Source organism: Callospermophilus lateralis, chromosome 3 (genome assembly GCF_048772815.1).
Source record: "Callospermophilus lateralis isolate mCalLat2 chromosome 3, mCalLat2.hap1, whole genome shotgun sequence".
Lineage (NCBI taxonomy): Eukaryota > Metazoa > Chordata > Mammalia > Rodentia > Sciuridae > Callospermophilus > Callospermophilus lateralis.
Genome location: NC_135307.1, coordinates 42,528,197 through 42,545,010, shown reverse-complemented (window position 1 = coordinate 42,545,010; position 16,814 = coordinate 42,528,197). Strand labels below are relative to the sequence as shown.

The 16,814-nt window shown below is 33.5% G+C and overlaps 1 protein-coding gene across 2 annotated transcripts in view; it reads right to left on the bottom strand.

Moving 5' to 3' along the window:
• Nucleotides 1–1,153: 1,153 nt before the first annotated feature.
• Nucleotides 1,154–16,814, bottom strand: part of Scfd1 (sec1 family domain containing 1) — a 90,454-nt gene continuing 74,793 nt past the window's right edge. For both annotated transcript variants that reach the window (XM_076850132.1, XM_076850133.1), the window contains 6 exons: nucleotides 14,357–14,410; nucleotides 10,595–10,647; nucleotides 9,215–9,248; nucleotides 8,202–8,267; nucleotides 5,944–6,012; nucleotides 1,154–1,371 (listed from right to left, as the gene is read on the bottom strand). In XM_076850132.1, coding sequence (XP_076706247.1) covers nucleotides 1,348–1,371; nucleotides 5,944–6,012; nucleotides 8,202–8,267; nucleotides 9,215–9,248; nucleotides 10,595–10,647; nucleotides 14,357–14,410 — 300 coding nt within the window. In that variant the 3' untranslated portion in view covers nucleotides 1,154–1,347. The remainder of the gene's footprint in view (nucleotides 1,372–5,943; nucleotides 6,013–8,201; nucleotides 8,268–9,214; nucleotides 9,249–10,594; nucleotides 10,648–14,356; nucleotides 14,411–16,814) is intronic.

The following is a 16,814-nucleotide window of genomic DNA, read 5'->3' as shown; positions in this document are numbered from 1 at the left end:
ACCTCATATATGTTAATTGTCAAGTGTAGGTTTACTGTAACCAGCTAGGTAAAGTTGATTAATTCTGCCTTCAAATTTTGTGTTTGTTCTGAACACATTTCCACAATGCCTTTTAGTTTCTAATTGTCAAGTGTAGGTTTACTGTAACCAGCTAGGTAAAGTTGATTAATTCTGCCTTCAAATTTTGTGTTTGTTCTGAACACATTTCCACAATGCCTTTTAGTTTCTCTGAAGTAAATGTTCATTAATTTGATAGAAAAATTATTCCAGGTTATAATTGTTGGTACTATCAAACTTTGGTACCTCATTTGTCTTTTTTTTTTTTGATACTGGGGATTGAACTCAGGGATACTTAACCACTGAGCCATAACCCCTGCCCTTTTTTTATTTTATTCATAGACAGGATCTAAGTCTAAGTTGCTCGGGTTGGCTTTGAACTCTTGATCCTCCTGTCTCAGCCTCCAGAGCCAGTGGGATTACAGGTATGCGCCACAGCTCCTGGCCCTTATTTGTCTTTATTAAAATGAATAATGAATACATAATTGAACAACACTTCTTGTTGGCATTGCACACCATGAAGCATGGAATCAAATTTAATACATATTATTTAGAATTTAATGGGATGAATGTTATTTGTATTTGTTCATTCCAAACCATGTTAGTGTTGTCCTGTCAACATACAGACAGGAAAAGACTTATAAAATGTACACAGGTGTGTCAGATGGAGAATAGACATTAAAGTGGTTTTAAAATCTCCACTTACACTGGATGTGGAGGTTCATGCCTATATTTCCAATGACTTAGGAGGCTGAGAAAGGAGGGTTGCAAGTTTGAGGTCAGCTTCAGCAATTCAGCAAGACCCCATCTCAAAAAATAAAAAGGGCTGGGGGATGTAGCCTAGAGATATAGCACCTCTGGGTTTAATCCCTAGTACCCAAAACAAACAAGAAACTTCACCTAATATCTGGCACACGTTTATGTACATTTTATAATGTGAAAACCAATGAACTATGAAAAAGTAGTTTTACAATTAAAAATGTATGTAAGGGATTCATGAACCAGTCAAGTAATATTTGTATAGGATAACCTTAGACTTTTAAAGTTCAATCGTAGTCATCTGCTAAACATAACAGGAGAAAGAAAAATGTTAAAATTTTATTTCTGAAATGCTTTATTCTTTTAATCAGTATACATTATATTAAGTATAGAATTTCCTTAAAAATTAACAACTCTTGGGTTTCACTGTTAGGACATTGTTTTAGAAAGGAAAATATCTGGCTCTTTTGACTTTTCTTTTTAACATTTATCCAAGCTCCAAGTGGATTATCATATTAAGGTTCTTCTGTGTTATTTCTGTCCAAGTTGTGATAGCTAAAACAAAACACAAAATTATAAATTAAAAAAAAAATCACAAAGAATGGTTATGCTTTCAAATATACCTGTAAACACCCTAAGAAAATTCACTTTCATCACAGTGAAATTTAGGTTTCCTATTTGATTCACTGCATTCCTAAAATAATAATAATAAACTTTAACAACTGAATTAAACAAAACAAAACAAAACCCTGGGGCTGGGGATGTGGCTCAAGCGGTAGCGCACTCGCCTGGCATGTGTTCGGCCTGGGTTCGATCCTTAGCACCACATACAAAGATGTTGTGTCTGCTGAAAACTAAAAAATAAATATTAAAATTCTCTCTCTAAAAAAAAAAAAAAAAAAAAAAAGAGAGTAGAAAAAAAATAAGAAAATGTAAAGGAAAATCACTTTACTGCTGACAGTTTTCTTCTTCATATGTATTTCTAAAGTAGATCATGAAAAACAGAAGTCAAGTCTTTCAATTCTGGAAGTCTGGGTACAACTCCTATTGGACTAACTTTCCCAGATATAAAAATGATAAACCAAATGTAAAAATCAACTAGCCAAAGGCAGTGGACAGCAACTAGAAGGAGGGAATAGCCCTGACTGATTCCCTGGTTTTGTGGTTCTCAGCTGGAGTCAGGCCTCAGCTGGTGTTATACTGGGGAGTTAGAACTGTGAGAGAAAACTGGCAGTCCTTCTTGCCTGGAAGAATCAAAGTGTGCTTTAGGCAACTGAAGAAACTGGAAAGTGAAGGGGGATCCTGGAAAGGAGGGAGAGAGAGACAGATGGGAATGAAATCCTTAAATTCTGTGTAGACATTTCCTATATCTATCATGAAACCTGAACCTCTCATAAATGGGAGAGACTAAGAAGTCAGGATTTGAGATCCTGTCCAAGAAAACAGTTTGAAGTGAGTCCAATCAAGGTAACTGCCTAATCTTCAAATCAATATTCTTAAGAGAAACAGAATTCAGTCTTTAAAACAGAACATTTATAAAGTTAAGAACATAATGTAACGCTAATCAATATATGAAGAAATAGAAAAATGTGCCCCATACTCTAGAGACTGGCAGGGAGATGATCTTTATGTTGTAATTTAACAAGGTTTTAAAAGCAGCTCTAATTACCTTCAATGAAGTAAAGAAAAATATGCTCCCAACGGGGGGGAAAAAATATCAGCAGAGAACATGAAACAATGCAAAAGGAACCAAATGAAAATTCTAGAATTGATAAGAATCTCCATAAGACACTAATTAAAAACAAAAGTCAATGGCAGAAAGATAGTAGAGGAAAAGGAAAGGTGAAGTACTGAGACTAAGTCAGAACAAATTATATTCTATGCTTTTATAATTTTTTCAAAATCAATCCTATTTTGTATAACTAAAAAGAACCAATTAAAAAATATTGCAGGGCTGGGGTTGTAGCTCAGTGGTGGAGCACTTGCCTCACACATGTGAGGCACTGGATTCAATCCTCAACACCACATAAAAATAAAGATATTGTGTCCATTTACAACTAAAAGATTAAAAAAAATTGCAACACAGAATTGCCAAATACATTATAAAAAGCAGAAGAGAGACAATAAAAGACTTAAAGCAATATAAATTGTACATTCTGAATAGCAGAATTCTTAGGATCTGTGGGACAACATATATGCCAAACACACAGTCCTACAATAATGCATAATGATGGGTCTATGTTCTGAAAAATATATCATTAGGTGGTTTCATCATCATGAAAACACCAACGATGTAAACTTAGACAAATCTGGTCTGAGTGGTACAACCTCCTATATGCATACCCAGGTTATTTGGTAATGCCATTGCTACTAGGCTACAAACCATCAAAACAGAAAAAGATAATGATGTGCCTGTAAAAGTCCATAAATGGAGCTTATAGGACTGGAAGTTGGTCTGAGTGAGTGAAAGCTCAGAACATTATTGTACACTGTTGTAGACTATAAACACTATGCCTTAGGCTACATTAAATTTCAACACTATCAGAATCAAGTATATAATATACATAACCATATGTGCTAAATATTATGAGTGGCAGTGCAATAGGTCTGTCTATACAGCACCACAACACTTACCTAATGTGCTGTATTATGATGGCTTTGATATCACTTGATGATGGGAATTTGTCAGCTGTGTTATAATCTTATGAGAGCACAGCTGTATTATATTGTATACATGGGCTGTTGTTGACTAAAAAATCATTATGTGGCTAGTGAATATGTAAAAGGAGTCCTAAAACGAGAAAGAAAATTGGGCATAAAAATATTTGAAGAAAAAAAGTCTGAAAATTCCCTAAATTTAGTGAAGATATAAACTTAGCCAGGAAATTTATACCCAGTTTTCCCCAACCAAGACATATATGTCATACTCTTGAAGAGTATGACCTTATAGTTTTACTGAACTCTGAATGCCTGTTGACTTATCAGAAAAAATGAAGGCTGAAAGACAGTAAAATATCTCAAGTCTATATAGCAAAACTAACACTGAAGAGTAAAGGTAAAATAGATATTTTCATAATAGGAAATTAAGAAAATTCACGGCTAGCATACCTGAGACACGGTAAATTCTAAAAGATGTTTTTCAGTCAATATAGAATTTAAAATTTTTTGGAAACAGAAGAAAATGGAGAGTCATAAATATCTGTATAAAAGCAAAGGATTTGTTTGTCATCATTTTTGCCTCAGTTGTGTATATCACTGTCCATTGTCTTGTGAAATTACTGGTGTATACACATGTAAAATATGGGAGAATAGTTCTATAGTTGTAAGGTTTCTAAATTTAGTGCAACTGGACAATATTAACTCTAGTCTACAAATAGTTAAAGATGTATATAGCAGTTGCTTTAAAGATCTTACTGAATTAATAATGCATAGATGTAGCTTTAAAAAATTCTGTAGATGAATTAAAATGGAATTCTAAAGTTTTCAAAAATCCAAAGGAAGTATGTAAGGAAAAACAGAAGAATCCTAAACAGGAGACTAAAAGAAAAGCAAATAGTAAAATGGTAGACATAGATTCTCAATAATTACATTAGATGGTAACAGGTCAAAGACTCTAATTAAAAGGTAGACACTTCAGAATGGTTAATTTAAAAAATTCAACTACATGCTATCTACAAGGTAAGTTGAAAATAAATAGGTGGGAAAAAGTTTTAACATTGCTACTCTAGCCTCTTATGCTTACCATTTGCAATGTTAATATAAGATAAAGTAGACTTTAAGTCAAAGAGTTTTTATTAGATATGTAGGGAAATACCACATAATGATAAAAGTGGCCATTAGAAAAATGATGAATCATAAAATGTATATATATCAAATAGCCCAAAATACAGAAATGGATAGAAGTAAAGGGAGAAAGAGAATTCCACAATCCTATTTGGCAATTTTAATAGCAGATGATAGAAAGGACTTACCCTCCAAACAAAAACGAGAAGCTAAGCAATGCTATCAGATACCCTAATCAAACTGATATTCACAGAACTCTATACATAACTTCTGTAGAAACTCATTCTTTAAGAGTATATGGAATGGTTGGCAAGACAGGCCTATATGTTAGGCCATTTAAAGAAATTTCAATACATTTTAAACTGAAGTTATGTAGAAAGTGGTCTACAATTACAAGGCACTATTAGGTATTTATAAAACCCTGGAATGTAAGAACAGTATTATAAATAATACTTAGAATAAATCACAAGGTAAATTACAAAATATTTAAAAGTGATAATGAAAATAAAATAAAAATTTGTGGAATATGCTTAAGTACTGTTTGGCAGAAATTAATTTTAAGGCTATAAATGCTTATTTTAGGAAAGAACTAAAGTTAATAAGTTTTCAACTTAAGCTAGGAAAAAAAGTTAATAGATTAGAAATAGAAAACAAATGAGAATAGTAACAAAGGCAACATCTGGTTCATTCAAATGGTAAACAAATTTGAGATTCCCCTTGTTAACCTAAATAAGACAAAAACTTCATTTATTGGGAAAAATAACTAAATAGACATTTCTCAAGAAGAAACAAATGGCCAACAAATACATGAGAAAATGTTCAACATCTCTAACAATGACGGAAATGTGAATTAAAACTATACTAAAATTTTATCTCACTCCAGTCAAAATGGGTATAATCAATTATGGGTCAGCATCTCAGCTGAAAGCTAAGATCAATATAAGATTGTTAGTGGCAACAATCCTAAAAGGACCATGTGGACAATCAATATGCCTCAGTTATTGCAGTCATTAACTTTAAAGGTGAACATACGTTTCCTGTATCAACTGAACACATGTTATTGCCCAGAAGTTACTTCATTTCTCAGGCCCAATCTATGACACTCTTGGCAAAATCAGATATACGGAAAGCTGAATTGAATTTTGCCTAAATAAGTACACTACTCCAATTTTAAATTTTGTCAATTTGCCTTTTCATAAAGAATTGGAATAATGAAAATGTTAGTTAAAACAAATTTTTGAGTTCTACAGTTTTCAACTGGTCCAGATGAATAAACAGTTCTCTTTCTCTTGAAAAATATCAATGGTAATTTAAGAGAAACAAACTAAAAAAGGTATACTTTACCTGTTTTATAAACTGTGAAGCATTAAAAAGCTCACTGCAGCCATATAAAATGTGTTTGCCTTGCTTCCCCTGTAAAAACAGAAATCATGAATAAAAACTCAGATCCAAGTGAGTAACAAATACATTTTCAGTTTTCCTATGAAAAAATATTAACTTGCTAGGACTTTTTTGTTGTTAGTTTTGTGGGTGGTGGTGCTGAATTTCAGTGTACATGTGTATCCTAAAATTGCATGAAATAAAGAGGGATAAAGTGGTAAAATAGGCATAAGAATGATTTATTATATTAAAAATAGGAGTATGATCACATTTCATAGGATCAACAATTATCCAAGAAAATCTTAGACCACAACATTCTTTTAAAGATCTATGCTACTTGAAGCAAAATATTAATTTGGTTATGTTTAGCATAGTAGGATATGATGCAGGTAGTACGGACTGTAATTTCAGTCTCACTAGTGCAATAGTATTTACATGTTAATAAATATCCTGTTCCACTCTGAAACTCTTATTTTATTTCCACACAATGTTGGAACCTAATTACAACACTGAAACTTCTCCACTAGAAAATGCAATTTCTATATGTATTGTGAACTTGAAGTTAAATTCATAAGATTTCTTTTGTAATGTAAAAAGTTTATCCCACAAAGTAACTTGATAATGCAACAAGGAATAAAAAAAAATTGGCTTTGTTACATAAGAAAAGGACATTTCTGTGATGTGTAAATAAACATAACTGCTTGCCTTATATGAAGTGAGAATAAAAATAATAAATGAATAAAAAAACAAATAAAAAATGAATAAATGTCCTAGATGGCCGTCTATAAAGGGAAAAAACAAAAGCTACACCTTAATTATAGTTTTAGGCTGGGTGTGGTGGCGCATGCCTATAATCCCAGCTATTCAGGAGGCTGAGGCAGGAGGATCACAAGTTCAAAACCAGCTTCAGCAACTTAGCAATGCTCTAAGCAACTTAGCAATGCTCTAATCAACTCAGAAGACTCTGTCTCAAAATAACACAAAAAGAGTTGGGGATAAAGCTCAGTAGTTAAGCACCCCTGGGGTTCAATCCCTGGTACCTCCCCATTCCGCTCCCTCCAAAAAAAACCTTTACAGTTTTAGAAAATGAGGTGGTATATGCAGCAATTACAGAAGGTCATATAACTAGGATTCTTGAGGCTATAGAGAACATAAATGAGCTATTAATAAAGGCAGAGATTATAGTATAGAAGGAGAAAGCAAGCCCAAGAAAACATCAGAGTGGTTCAACATTTCTAGGACAGATCTCAGGATGTTATCTCAGTAGCACAAGACTCATCATTTTTAACTGTTAACTATCAAGATACATTCTAGATACACTTGTATCCTACATACATATTGGGAGTTCATAATCCAAAGATAAAGTGTGTCCTGGCAATGATCTTGGGAGTTGCACCGATCAGGTTTTTTTTTTTTTTTTTTTGGTGGTGGTGTGGTGCTAGGGATTGAACTCAGGGGCAGTCAGCCACAGCGCCACATCCCCAGTCCTATTTTGTACTTTATTTAGAGATAGGGTCTCATTGAGTTGCTTAGTGCCTTCCTGTTGCTGAGGCTGGCTTTGAACTTGAGATCCTCCTGCCTCAGTCTCCAGAGCCCCTGGGATTATAGGAGTGCACTATCGCTCCCAGCAGCACTAATCAGTTTTGGAGGTCTGTTTTTCCTTCCTGTTATACCTTGATCTCTACCTTACTAGAGCCTTATATGAAGTGAGAATAAAAATAATAATCATCATTTTCTAGTGTTAAGTGAATAAATTAAGATTACAAAATGTCATTCTAAGAATACTTTGATTTTAGTTTTTTTCTGTAACTTCCTGCTATGTTACCCAGCCTGGTCCCGAAATCCTGAGCTTGAGAAACCTCTTACCTCAGCCTCTTGAGTAACTGGGACTTATTGGTATGTGCCACTGTGCTTTGCCTATATGCAGGATTTTTTTTTTTTTTAAATAAAGCTGTTTTAGTTTATTTATTTTAGTTTTTTTAGGTGGACACAATATTTTTATTTTATTTTTATGTGGTGTTGAGGATCGAACCCAGAGCCCTGTGCATGCCAAACAAGCGCGCTACCGCTTGAGCCACATCCCCAGCCCTATATGCAGGATTTTTAAGTGATCTCTTAGAAGAGTAGTTACGTAAAGATCAGGACAGCCACCAAAGAATGCTGTGCTCTAAAGATATAAAACTGAAACTATCCCATGATAGAATAAGAAGGCCAAAACATACCTTTATGTAGTCAACAAGATTTTGATATTCAATGTAGTTGCCTCCTCCCACCACAAAAACAATTGCCTACAAATGCAAACAAAAAACTAAATTGAAAGAAATATTTAAAAACATTGTTATAATTTTCAAGTAACATGGTTTTTAGTCTGAAACCTATTCTACAATTGGGACAAAACCACTAGCTAGCCAAAGGCCACAGCTGAAGCATCTAATGGTATTTAATTAAGAAATTTCTAAAAAGTTTATACATTTATAAATTTTAATGCTTGTTCAGTGGTAAAATGAGACAAAGTTTTCAGAAACAATTTAAAGATAACTTCTTTTTTTAGTACCAAGAATTGAATCCAGGAGTGCTCAATCACTGAGCCACATTCCCAGTCCTTTTTTTATATTTTACTTAGAGACAGGGTCTCACTGAGTTATTTAGGGCCTCACTAGGTTGCTGAGTCTGGCTTTGAACTTCCGGTCTTCCTGTGCTGCTGGGATCACAGGCATGCACCACTGTGCCCAACACTAGAGATACTTATTATTCTTCTAATAAGTAATAGCAAATAAATCCAAAGGGCTTTCTTCAAAGGATGTTTTTCAGTTTGCAGTTATTTACTATAGGCAGGAAAATCAGAAAAACCAGCATTTATATAATTTTCTATGTATGTTATTTACTGTATTTGCTGAGAAGTCTATTTGCATTTTAAATTAAAGCAGTCTTCACAAATGCATGGAATCCAATTTTATAAGCTCCACACTTAGAAAATTTTCACTGCAATCCGCAAGCCTTCTTTTTTGGCAAATTGCATAAGTTTCAGCCACTTTAAAGTTTCAATATAATAAGTATAAATAGTTTTATAAATCAGGAAAATACAGTTGCTAAGAATTAAAAAAAATCTTGGGGTACAGAATTGGATTTATCCAAATCACCACGCACTAATCATATTAGCCATGTTTATGAAAAATTATTGTTCACGTTACCTTTTATCTTTTCTAGGAGCACAGAATTTTCATGTGAAACTTACCTCCTGAAATGGATTTTTGTTCCTAGGAACTGAGCTGTAATAGAGAAAAACTACACTGAAAATCTCACCCATGGCTTTTATTATGGGTAAAACAGGTATGGGAAATACCACATTAACATATACTCCAGAGGTATGTTAGGAATTTACAGTTCTACCTCCTCTTTCTCAAGAGGGTAGTGGGTAGTTGAGTTCTGCAGAGGAAGAAGCCAGAAAATGTAGAATATGTGTCTAAAGGGGAATGGGCATCCTATTGACTTTGAAATAAAATTATAGAAAACTGAGGAGCAGGTCCCTGTATATTTGCAGGTATTTTGGTGGTAAATTTCGACATACTTCAAATGTCATTTATGTTGTCTATGGGTATCTATATTTGCAGAAAAAAATGAATAAACACCTATAAGATAACATAGGAAGAAAAAAGAAAATGGTAAGAGGGATCTGTATTTTGTAGTAAATTATATTTTCTTTATTACATTATTATATATTTAAAAATATTTCTTTGATATCTAGAGAACTTTAATAAGGACATTTTTCAAAGTTTTTGTGTATCAGATACATATTTGAGTGCTAAAACAGGCTGTACAGTGTGATTTACAAGGATAGTTTCAACTTTTCTCAATTACTCAGTGGCTAAACATAGCTCTATCACCTTTCCTAACATCTTTAGTCTGTCTAAATATTCTGTCAAAGTGGTTAGACATCCACCTGATCAAAATGCCTCCTAAATGCTTAACTTCCTTCTAATTCTGCCTCCTTCCCTCCTAATTCTGCCCATTATTTTTCTACAATTTATAAGCTATTTTTGTATCACCATGAATTAAATCTTGAAAACTATCTGTAATAAACAAAGGCTACCTTACTATATCATGCCTGTCATAAAATACAAAAATTATTTATAGAATGTTTCACTTTCAGCAAGTGTTTTTATAGCAATGGTTCCCAAGAATTGGGTTTTGTAGGCAGCTACATTAAAAAAACAAAACAGTATCCAAATATAAAGCTCCTTTCTCTTCATTTGGTCTGATAAAAATATTCTTAAAACACACATTATCCAAATTTCCCTCCCCTACACTTAGTTTGTAATGCCACCCCCCCCAATAAGAAAACCCCAAAACAAAACAAAACAAACAAACACACACCTCAAAACAAAAACCCAGTAAACAGCTACATGTATTTGTATATATATACTTGGAGGGAAAAACAACAAAATACTATCTTTAATACTATCTTTGAGAGATTAGCACACATATTGCTTCCTTTCCAGTTTTTCCACACAGTTTAAATTTTTAATATTAAGCAGTGCTGCTTTAGAGTACAAAAACAATTATTTTCATTCTTGGGAAATCCTACAACATATTACAGAAAACAGAAACTGTTTACCTGTCATTGCCACGTAGCATTTTGGGATCAAAATATCTGTAGTCGTCAGTTTCCTATTTAAAAACAAAAAACCCTTGACAATGGAATTTTTCTTTAGAAGTTCTGGCATACGGTTATCTTATATTCATGAATCTATCAATTTTGTAGCGTGTACAACAACCACCCCTGACATTTAATGAGTAGTTACAATGTACTAAGCATCATTTAAGTGCTTTATGTGAAATTACTCATTTAATCCTGAGTTTCTCAAGTAGCTACTATTACTATCCCCATTTTTCAGATTGGCAAGTTGAGGGGGTACTGAGAGGTTCCTAAGATTACATACGTAATAAGTACGGGAACTCTAGCATTGGCAACAGGGCAGTTTCAATGTCCAAGCTCTACTCTCATGCTATAATGCTTCTCAAAAATAAGTCTGAAAAAAAAATAAGTCTTATAAGTCTGAAAGTAGTTAATGTACTGAAGTATTTTTGTTTTTTAGAATTTTATCTGTATAAATTTTATCTCATAATTTTATCGAATATATGGGATACCTAACACAGGTACACATCTCTTATCTGAAATTTTTGGAGTGATATGTATTTCAGAGTTTAGGATTAAAAAAAATTTAGATAGGTAATATCAGGCATAAACTACATATAATATGGGTAGCACCTCATCATGAAATATGTTAATACTTCTACTTCTACATATGTGAACATTAACAGAAAATAGGATAAATAAAAACTATAAAGAGCCTCAACTGGAGTCCGGGTCAGATTTTGCCACCAAATGAGTTATACAGAATCTTTTTCAAAACTTTTTGGACCTCTATACTATACTGGAAACTTAACGCCTTGATTAAAGAAGTTGGAAAGTATTGCTCTACTACTTATTGAATAATGACTTTCCATTCTCTGTCTGCCTCTCCTTCCATAGCAGAATCATCCAAAGAAATTCATCTTTTCTTCTTCTGGAGTGTGGATGGTTTCACTAAAACCTGATAAAGTACAGATATACTACATGTGTTGCTACTATTTAGTCCCCCATCTAACAATGGTAGATACTTTCAATCAACCACAGCACCCTCAGTAAACCCAAATGTAGTGTTAGAATCCTCCAAGTAGTTTGCTTCAAGAAACCACTACCAACCAGATTTACAAGGCAAGAATAAACCTATCTGATATCTTGCCTTAACTTTATTAAGACAAAGGGGAATAATAAATGTGATAAGAATGCATCTAAAAATAGGTAACAGCATTTTAAAACATTTGAGATAGGATACATTCAAGATTACCTGCCAGGTCTAACTTAGTACACTTTGCTATCTCTTCAGCATTTTGCTAATCTCCTCAGTGCCTCCAAATCAACTTGTCCATCTGGGAACAGGAGAGGTATAAGAGTGCAGGCAGCTACCTCACCTAGCAGATGGATGAAGAAATGCTTTCAAAACAGAAAACATTTACTTTTTCTAATTAAAGTATCTGTCTGTAGTAATGTGCCTTCATTTCTATTGACTTTATAACTAATAAATGAACTTGTAATTACAACTTGGAGAAACATTTAAGACCCACAATTTAGCCAATGATGTGTTTTGCCAGAGAAATGCAAAAGGACTGTGTATGCTGGGATGAGTACTAGACTGGAGGACAATAGTAGGATTTTTATTGTTAATTCTGCTACTAAAAAGGTGTGACCAGGCATGTTACTTAACCTCTCTAGGTTGCCTTGCCTCCATTGTTAAAATGATTTAGGATGTTTCCTTAAACTTTATTTCTGTGATTCCATGAAGGCATGGTTCTTACCCTAATCAACAAAGTATAATGGTAGACAATTTGGCTTGTGGTTAAAATTCCAATGCTGTCACATACTAGCTGTATATCCCTGAGCAAGTTTAATGACCTTATTGTGACTCAGTTTCTTCATCTATAGAAATGAGAATGAAAATAACAGTACTCTTCTTGGAAGGTTCTACTGAGGATTAAATGATATAACAGGTGAAAAATGCTTTGCATGGTTCTCGGTACTTAATAAGTATGCAATATCTGATAATACTTAATAAGTATGAAATAATGTTAGGTGTTAATTTTGTGGCTATTATTTTTCATGTCAACATCAAGGGCAATAACAAAATATCATAATTTCCCTTTTTGTATATTTGGCTATCTAAATGTTTATATTTTTAATCTTTATTACTGTTTGGAATAATATGTTCCAGCAGTTTACTGCCCATTACAAAGCAGTATTCTCTGATACAGACATTAATGTCTCTCTTAGGCTTTTGAAGAAGTACTACTTCTTCATATATTCTAGGATATGGTGACAGTCTACTATTACTATATTATATACCACTATTATCTATATTGATTCCAAATGGAAGAATTTAATCTTCTCAGATTATCCTTACAGATAATTCTTCCACTCTTTTCATAATGGTAATTGCTGCTGGATATTTTATTAGGCTATGTTTTCACCTGACTGAAATTTAAAATTTTATTTCTGTTAATTTCTTTTAATGTTACTGAAATAATATTTATAATTACCAAAAAAGTCCCATTGATCTGAACATTCTATTCTCATTCTTTTTCCTTTTTTTTTTTTTTTCCAGGATTGAGGAGTGAACTCAACCTAGCTTGTGTGTGCTAGGCAAGTGCTCTTGCCACTTGCTAAATCCTGAACCCCCTCATTCCTTTTCAAGTCTGGAATTGTGTGCCTCACTGCCAAGTCTACAATGATTCACATCAACCCAAACTGGATTTTTTATATTGGGGATTTAACTCAGAGGCACTCAACCACTTAGCCACATCCCCAGCCCTTTTTTGTATTTTATTTGGAGATAGGGTCTCACTGAGTTTCTCAGAGCTTCACTAGGTTGCTGAGGCTGGCTTTAAACTTGTGATCCTCTTGTCTCAAGTTCCAAGCTGCTGGGATTACAGGCATGTGCCACTAGGGTTTGGATGAGAGTAGGATCATGCTGCCATTTATTTATTTATTTATTTTATTTGGTACCTGGGATTGAACCTGGGGGCACTTAGCCATTGAGCCACATCTCCAGTTCCTCCCCTGTCATTTAAAAATTTTAAATTTTGAGATAGGGCCTGCTAACTTGCTGAGGCTAGCTTTGAACTTGAGATCCTCCTGAGCTGCTGGGATTACAGGCATGTGCCATCACACCCAGCTTCCATGCATTTTTCTTTATCCCAGACTCTAGCCATAGTATCAGGGTAGTTATTTTTACCAAAGAAATTCTGAGGACTTTTGTATTTCTTTTTTGAATTGTAAACAGACAGCTTGAAAACTATTCAAGTAAATGTGAGAATATTTACCAATGATTTCTCTCCCTCAATTTGCTTCTTTAGTCCCAAAGACTTCAGTGCCATCTGAACATAGGCACTTAAAATTTTTACTATGCATTTCTCTCCTAATTTAATTTTCTTAAACTTAAATTGGTCTAATCCTCTTTACACTATACCAACTAGTCCTTTTTCATTTATAGAAACTTGCTCCTTAAGATAAAATTTACATGTAATTATACATACAGAACATAATATACACTTAATTTGGATGGGAGTTGACCAGAATGTTTGTAGCAGTGGAGAAAATCAATTCCCGGTATCTGTGATAATGGCTAAACAGGGCTCTTTTAGAACATGAATTCTTTTCTTTCTTTCATTATTCTGCTATGATTAAGAACACAAGAAATTCAATCTGTATCACTACCTTTCCCATTAGCCAGTTTGATACATTCAAGAACTTACAAGTTCAATGTAACATGCTACTCACAGGGTTTGATTTCATCTCCATGAGATTGTCTAAAATACGAGTAACAGGTAGATTCTGTGAAAGAGATTAGTATTTTATTAACAATAATAAACCAAAGTTCCTTTCTACTAACAAGACAAACCTAGTAATTTTATAGTTAAGGATTAATCATAATTAAACATATTCTAAGATTAAGTATACTGCAAGAGTTAATGATGTCAGATGTAAATATCCTTGGCACTTAAGTGTCCACAGAAAAATATCATTCTCAATGAAAAGCTTCTTTTAATATGTAGGCGTATTCAGGTTTTAGTAGACAAAATGTTTGGGCTTTTTACTTTGTTGAATATTTGCTTTTCAATATTAGTAACTGCAATCTTTTGTTCTGATCAAGAATATCACTGTTATGTTTTTTTCACTTTTCCTTTGTCAGTTAAGAGTTTTCTTTACGGATAGTTTGAGTTCTTTTCCTATTCTTTTCTCTTTAATTTTTTTTCTTCTAATTGCTCTGGCTAGTTTCCAGGACTATGTGCAAAGAGGGCATCCATGCTTGTTCCAATTTTTTGAGGGAATGCCTTGCATTCTACCAGATCATAATGGAATGAAATTAGAAGTCAATGATAAAATAAAACATAGAAGCTACTCTAATGCCTGGAGACCAAATAATACGTTACTGAATGACCAGTGGATAGCAAAAAGTAAGGGATGAAATAAAAAAATACTTAGAGGTAAATAGAATAGCAGTACAACATATCAAAATCTCTGGAACATCATGAAGGTAGTTCTAAGAGGAAAGTTCATTGCATTGATCTCATTCATTAAAAGGATAAAAAGTCACCAAATAAATAACCTAACATTTCATCTCAAAGCCCTAGAAAAAGAAGAATAAACCAACACCAAAAGCAGAAGACAAGAAATAATTAAAATCAGAGATAAAATCAATTAAATTTAAAAAATTGTACTCTAATAAAATAGAAAATCCTGAAGACATCAAAAATTTCTAGAGACATATGACCTACCCAAATTGAATCAGGAAGATATAGAAAATTTAAACAGATAAATTTCAAGCAATGAAACTGAAGATGCCATCAAATTCCTACCAACAGCTGGGCATGGTGGCACATGTCTGTGATCCCAGAGGTTCGTGAGGCTGAGGCAGGAGGATTGCTGTCAAAGCCAGCCTCAGCAACACTGAGGCACTATGTAACTCAGTGAGACCCCGACTCTAAATAAAATACAAAATAGGGCTGGGGATATGGCTCAGTGGTCAAGTGCCCCTGAATTCAATTCAAAAAGAAAAAAAAAAAAAGAATGGGATGGTATCACACTAAAAAGCTTCTTCATAACAAAGAAATAACCAAGAGTGTGAAGAGAAAACCTACAGAATGGGAGAAAATCTTTGCCAACTGCACTTCAGACAGTAAGAATGGCAATCATCAAGAATAAAAGTAACAATAAATGTTGGTGAGGATGTGGGGGAAAAGGTACACTCATACATTGCTGGTGGGATTGCAAATTGGTGTAACCACTCTGGAAAGCAGTATGTAGATTCCTCAGAAAACTTGGAATAGAACCACCATTTGACCCAGTTACACCATTTTTTGGCATATTTCCAAAGGACTTAAAATCAGCATACTATAGTGACAAAGCCAAATCAATATTTATGGCAGCTCAATTTGCAATACCTAAGCTATGGAACCAGCCTAGGTGGCCTTTAACAGATGAAGAGATAAAGAAAATGTGGTGTATATACACAAGGGACTATTACTCAGCCTTAAAGAAGAATGAAATTATGGCATTTGCCGGTAAATGGATGAAACTGAAGACTATCATGATGTTAATTGGAATAAGCCAATCCCCAAAAACCGAAGACCAAGACCAAATATTCTCTCTAATATGTGGATGCTAACTTACAATAAGCTGGAATGAGGGTGGGGGTGGCGAGAAATATTAGTTCACTGGATTAGAAAAATGGGAATGAAGGGAAGGGAGGGGAGATAGAAACAGGAAAGACAGTAGAATGAATTGGACATAACTTTCTTATATTCATATATGAATACATGACCAGTATAACTCCACATAATGTCCAACCACAAAAATGGGAAGTTATACTCCATGTATGTCAAATACATTCTACTGTCATGTTTAACTAAAAGGAACAACAAAAAAGTTTTCTTTAGAAATTCAGTAACTTTTAAAAAGTTTGTAAAAATGCACAAAATTAATTGATCTAACAGATTTCTTTCATTTCTAATAAAAAAGACGTTTGTATTCTTTGAAAAATGGGGATATGAATACATACACAATTTTATTGACCATTTTTATTTTACCTAAGATAAATTCCAATTTTTCAATATCATACTGCATTATCTTTTTTACAGAACAAATTTGACTCTGAACATGAAATGTACAACACCAACACTGGTGTTGGCAGAAGTCTGTTCTCTTAACATGCTTATAGGATTTGAGATGAGATATA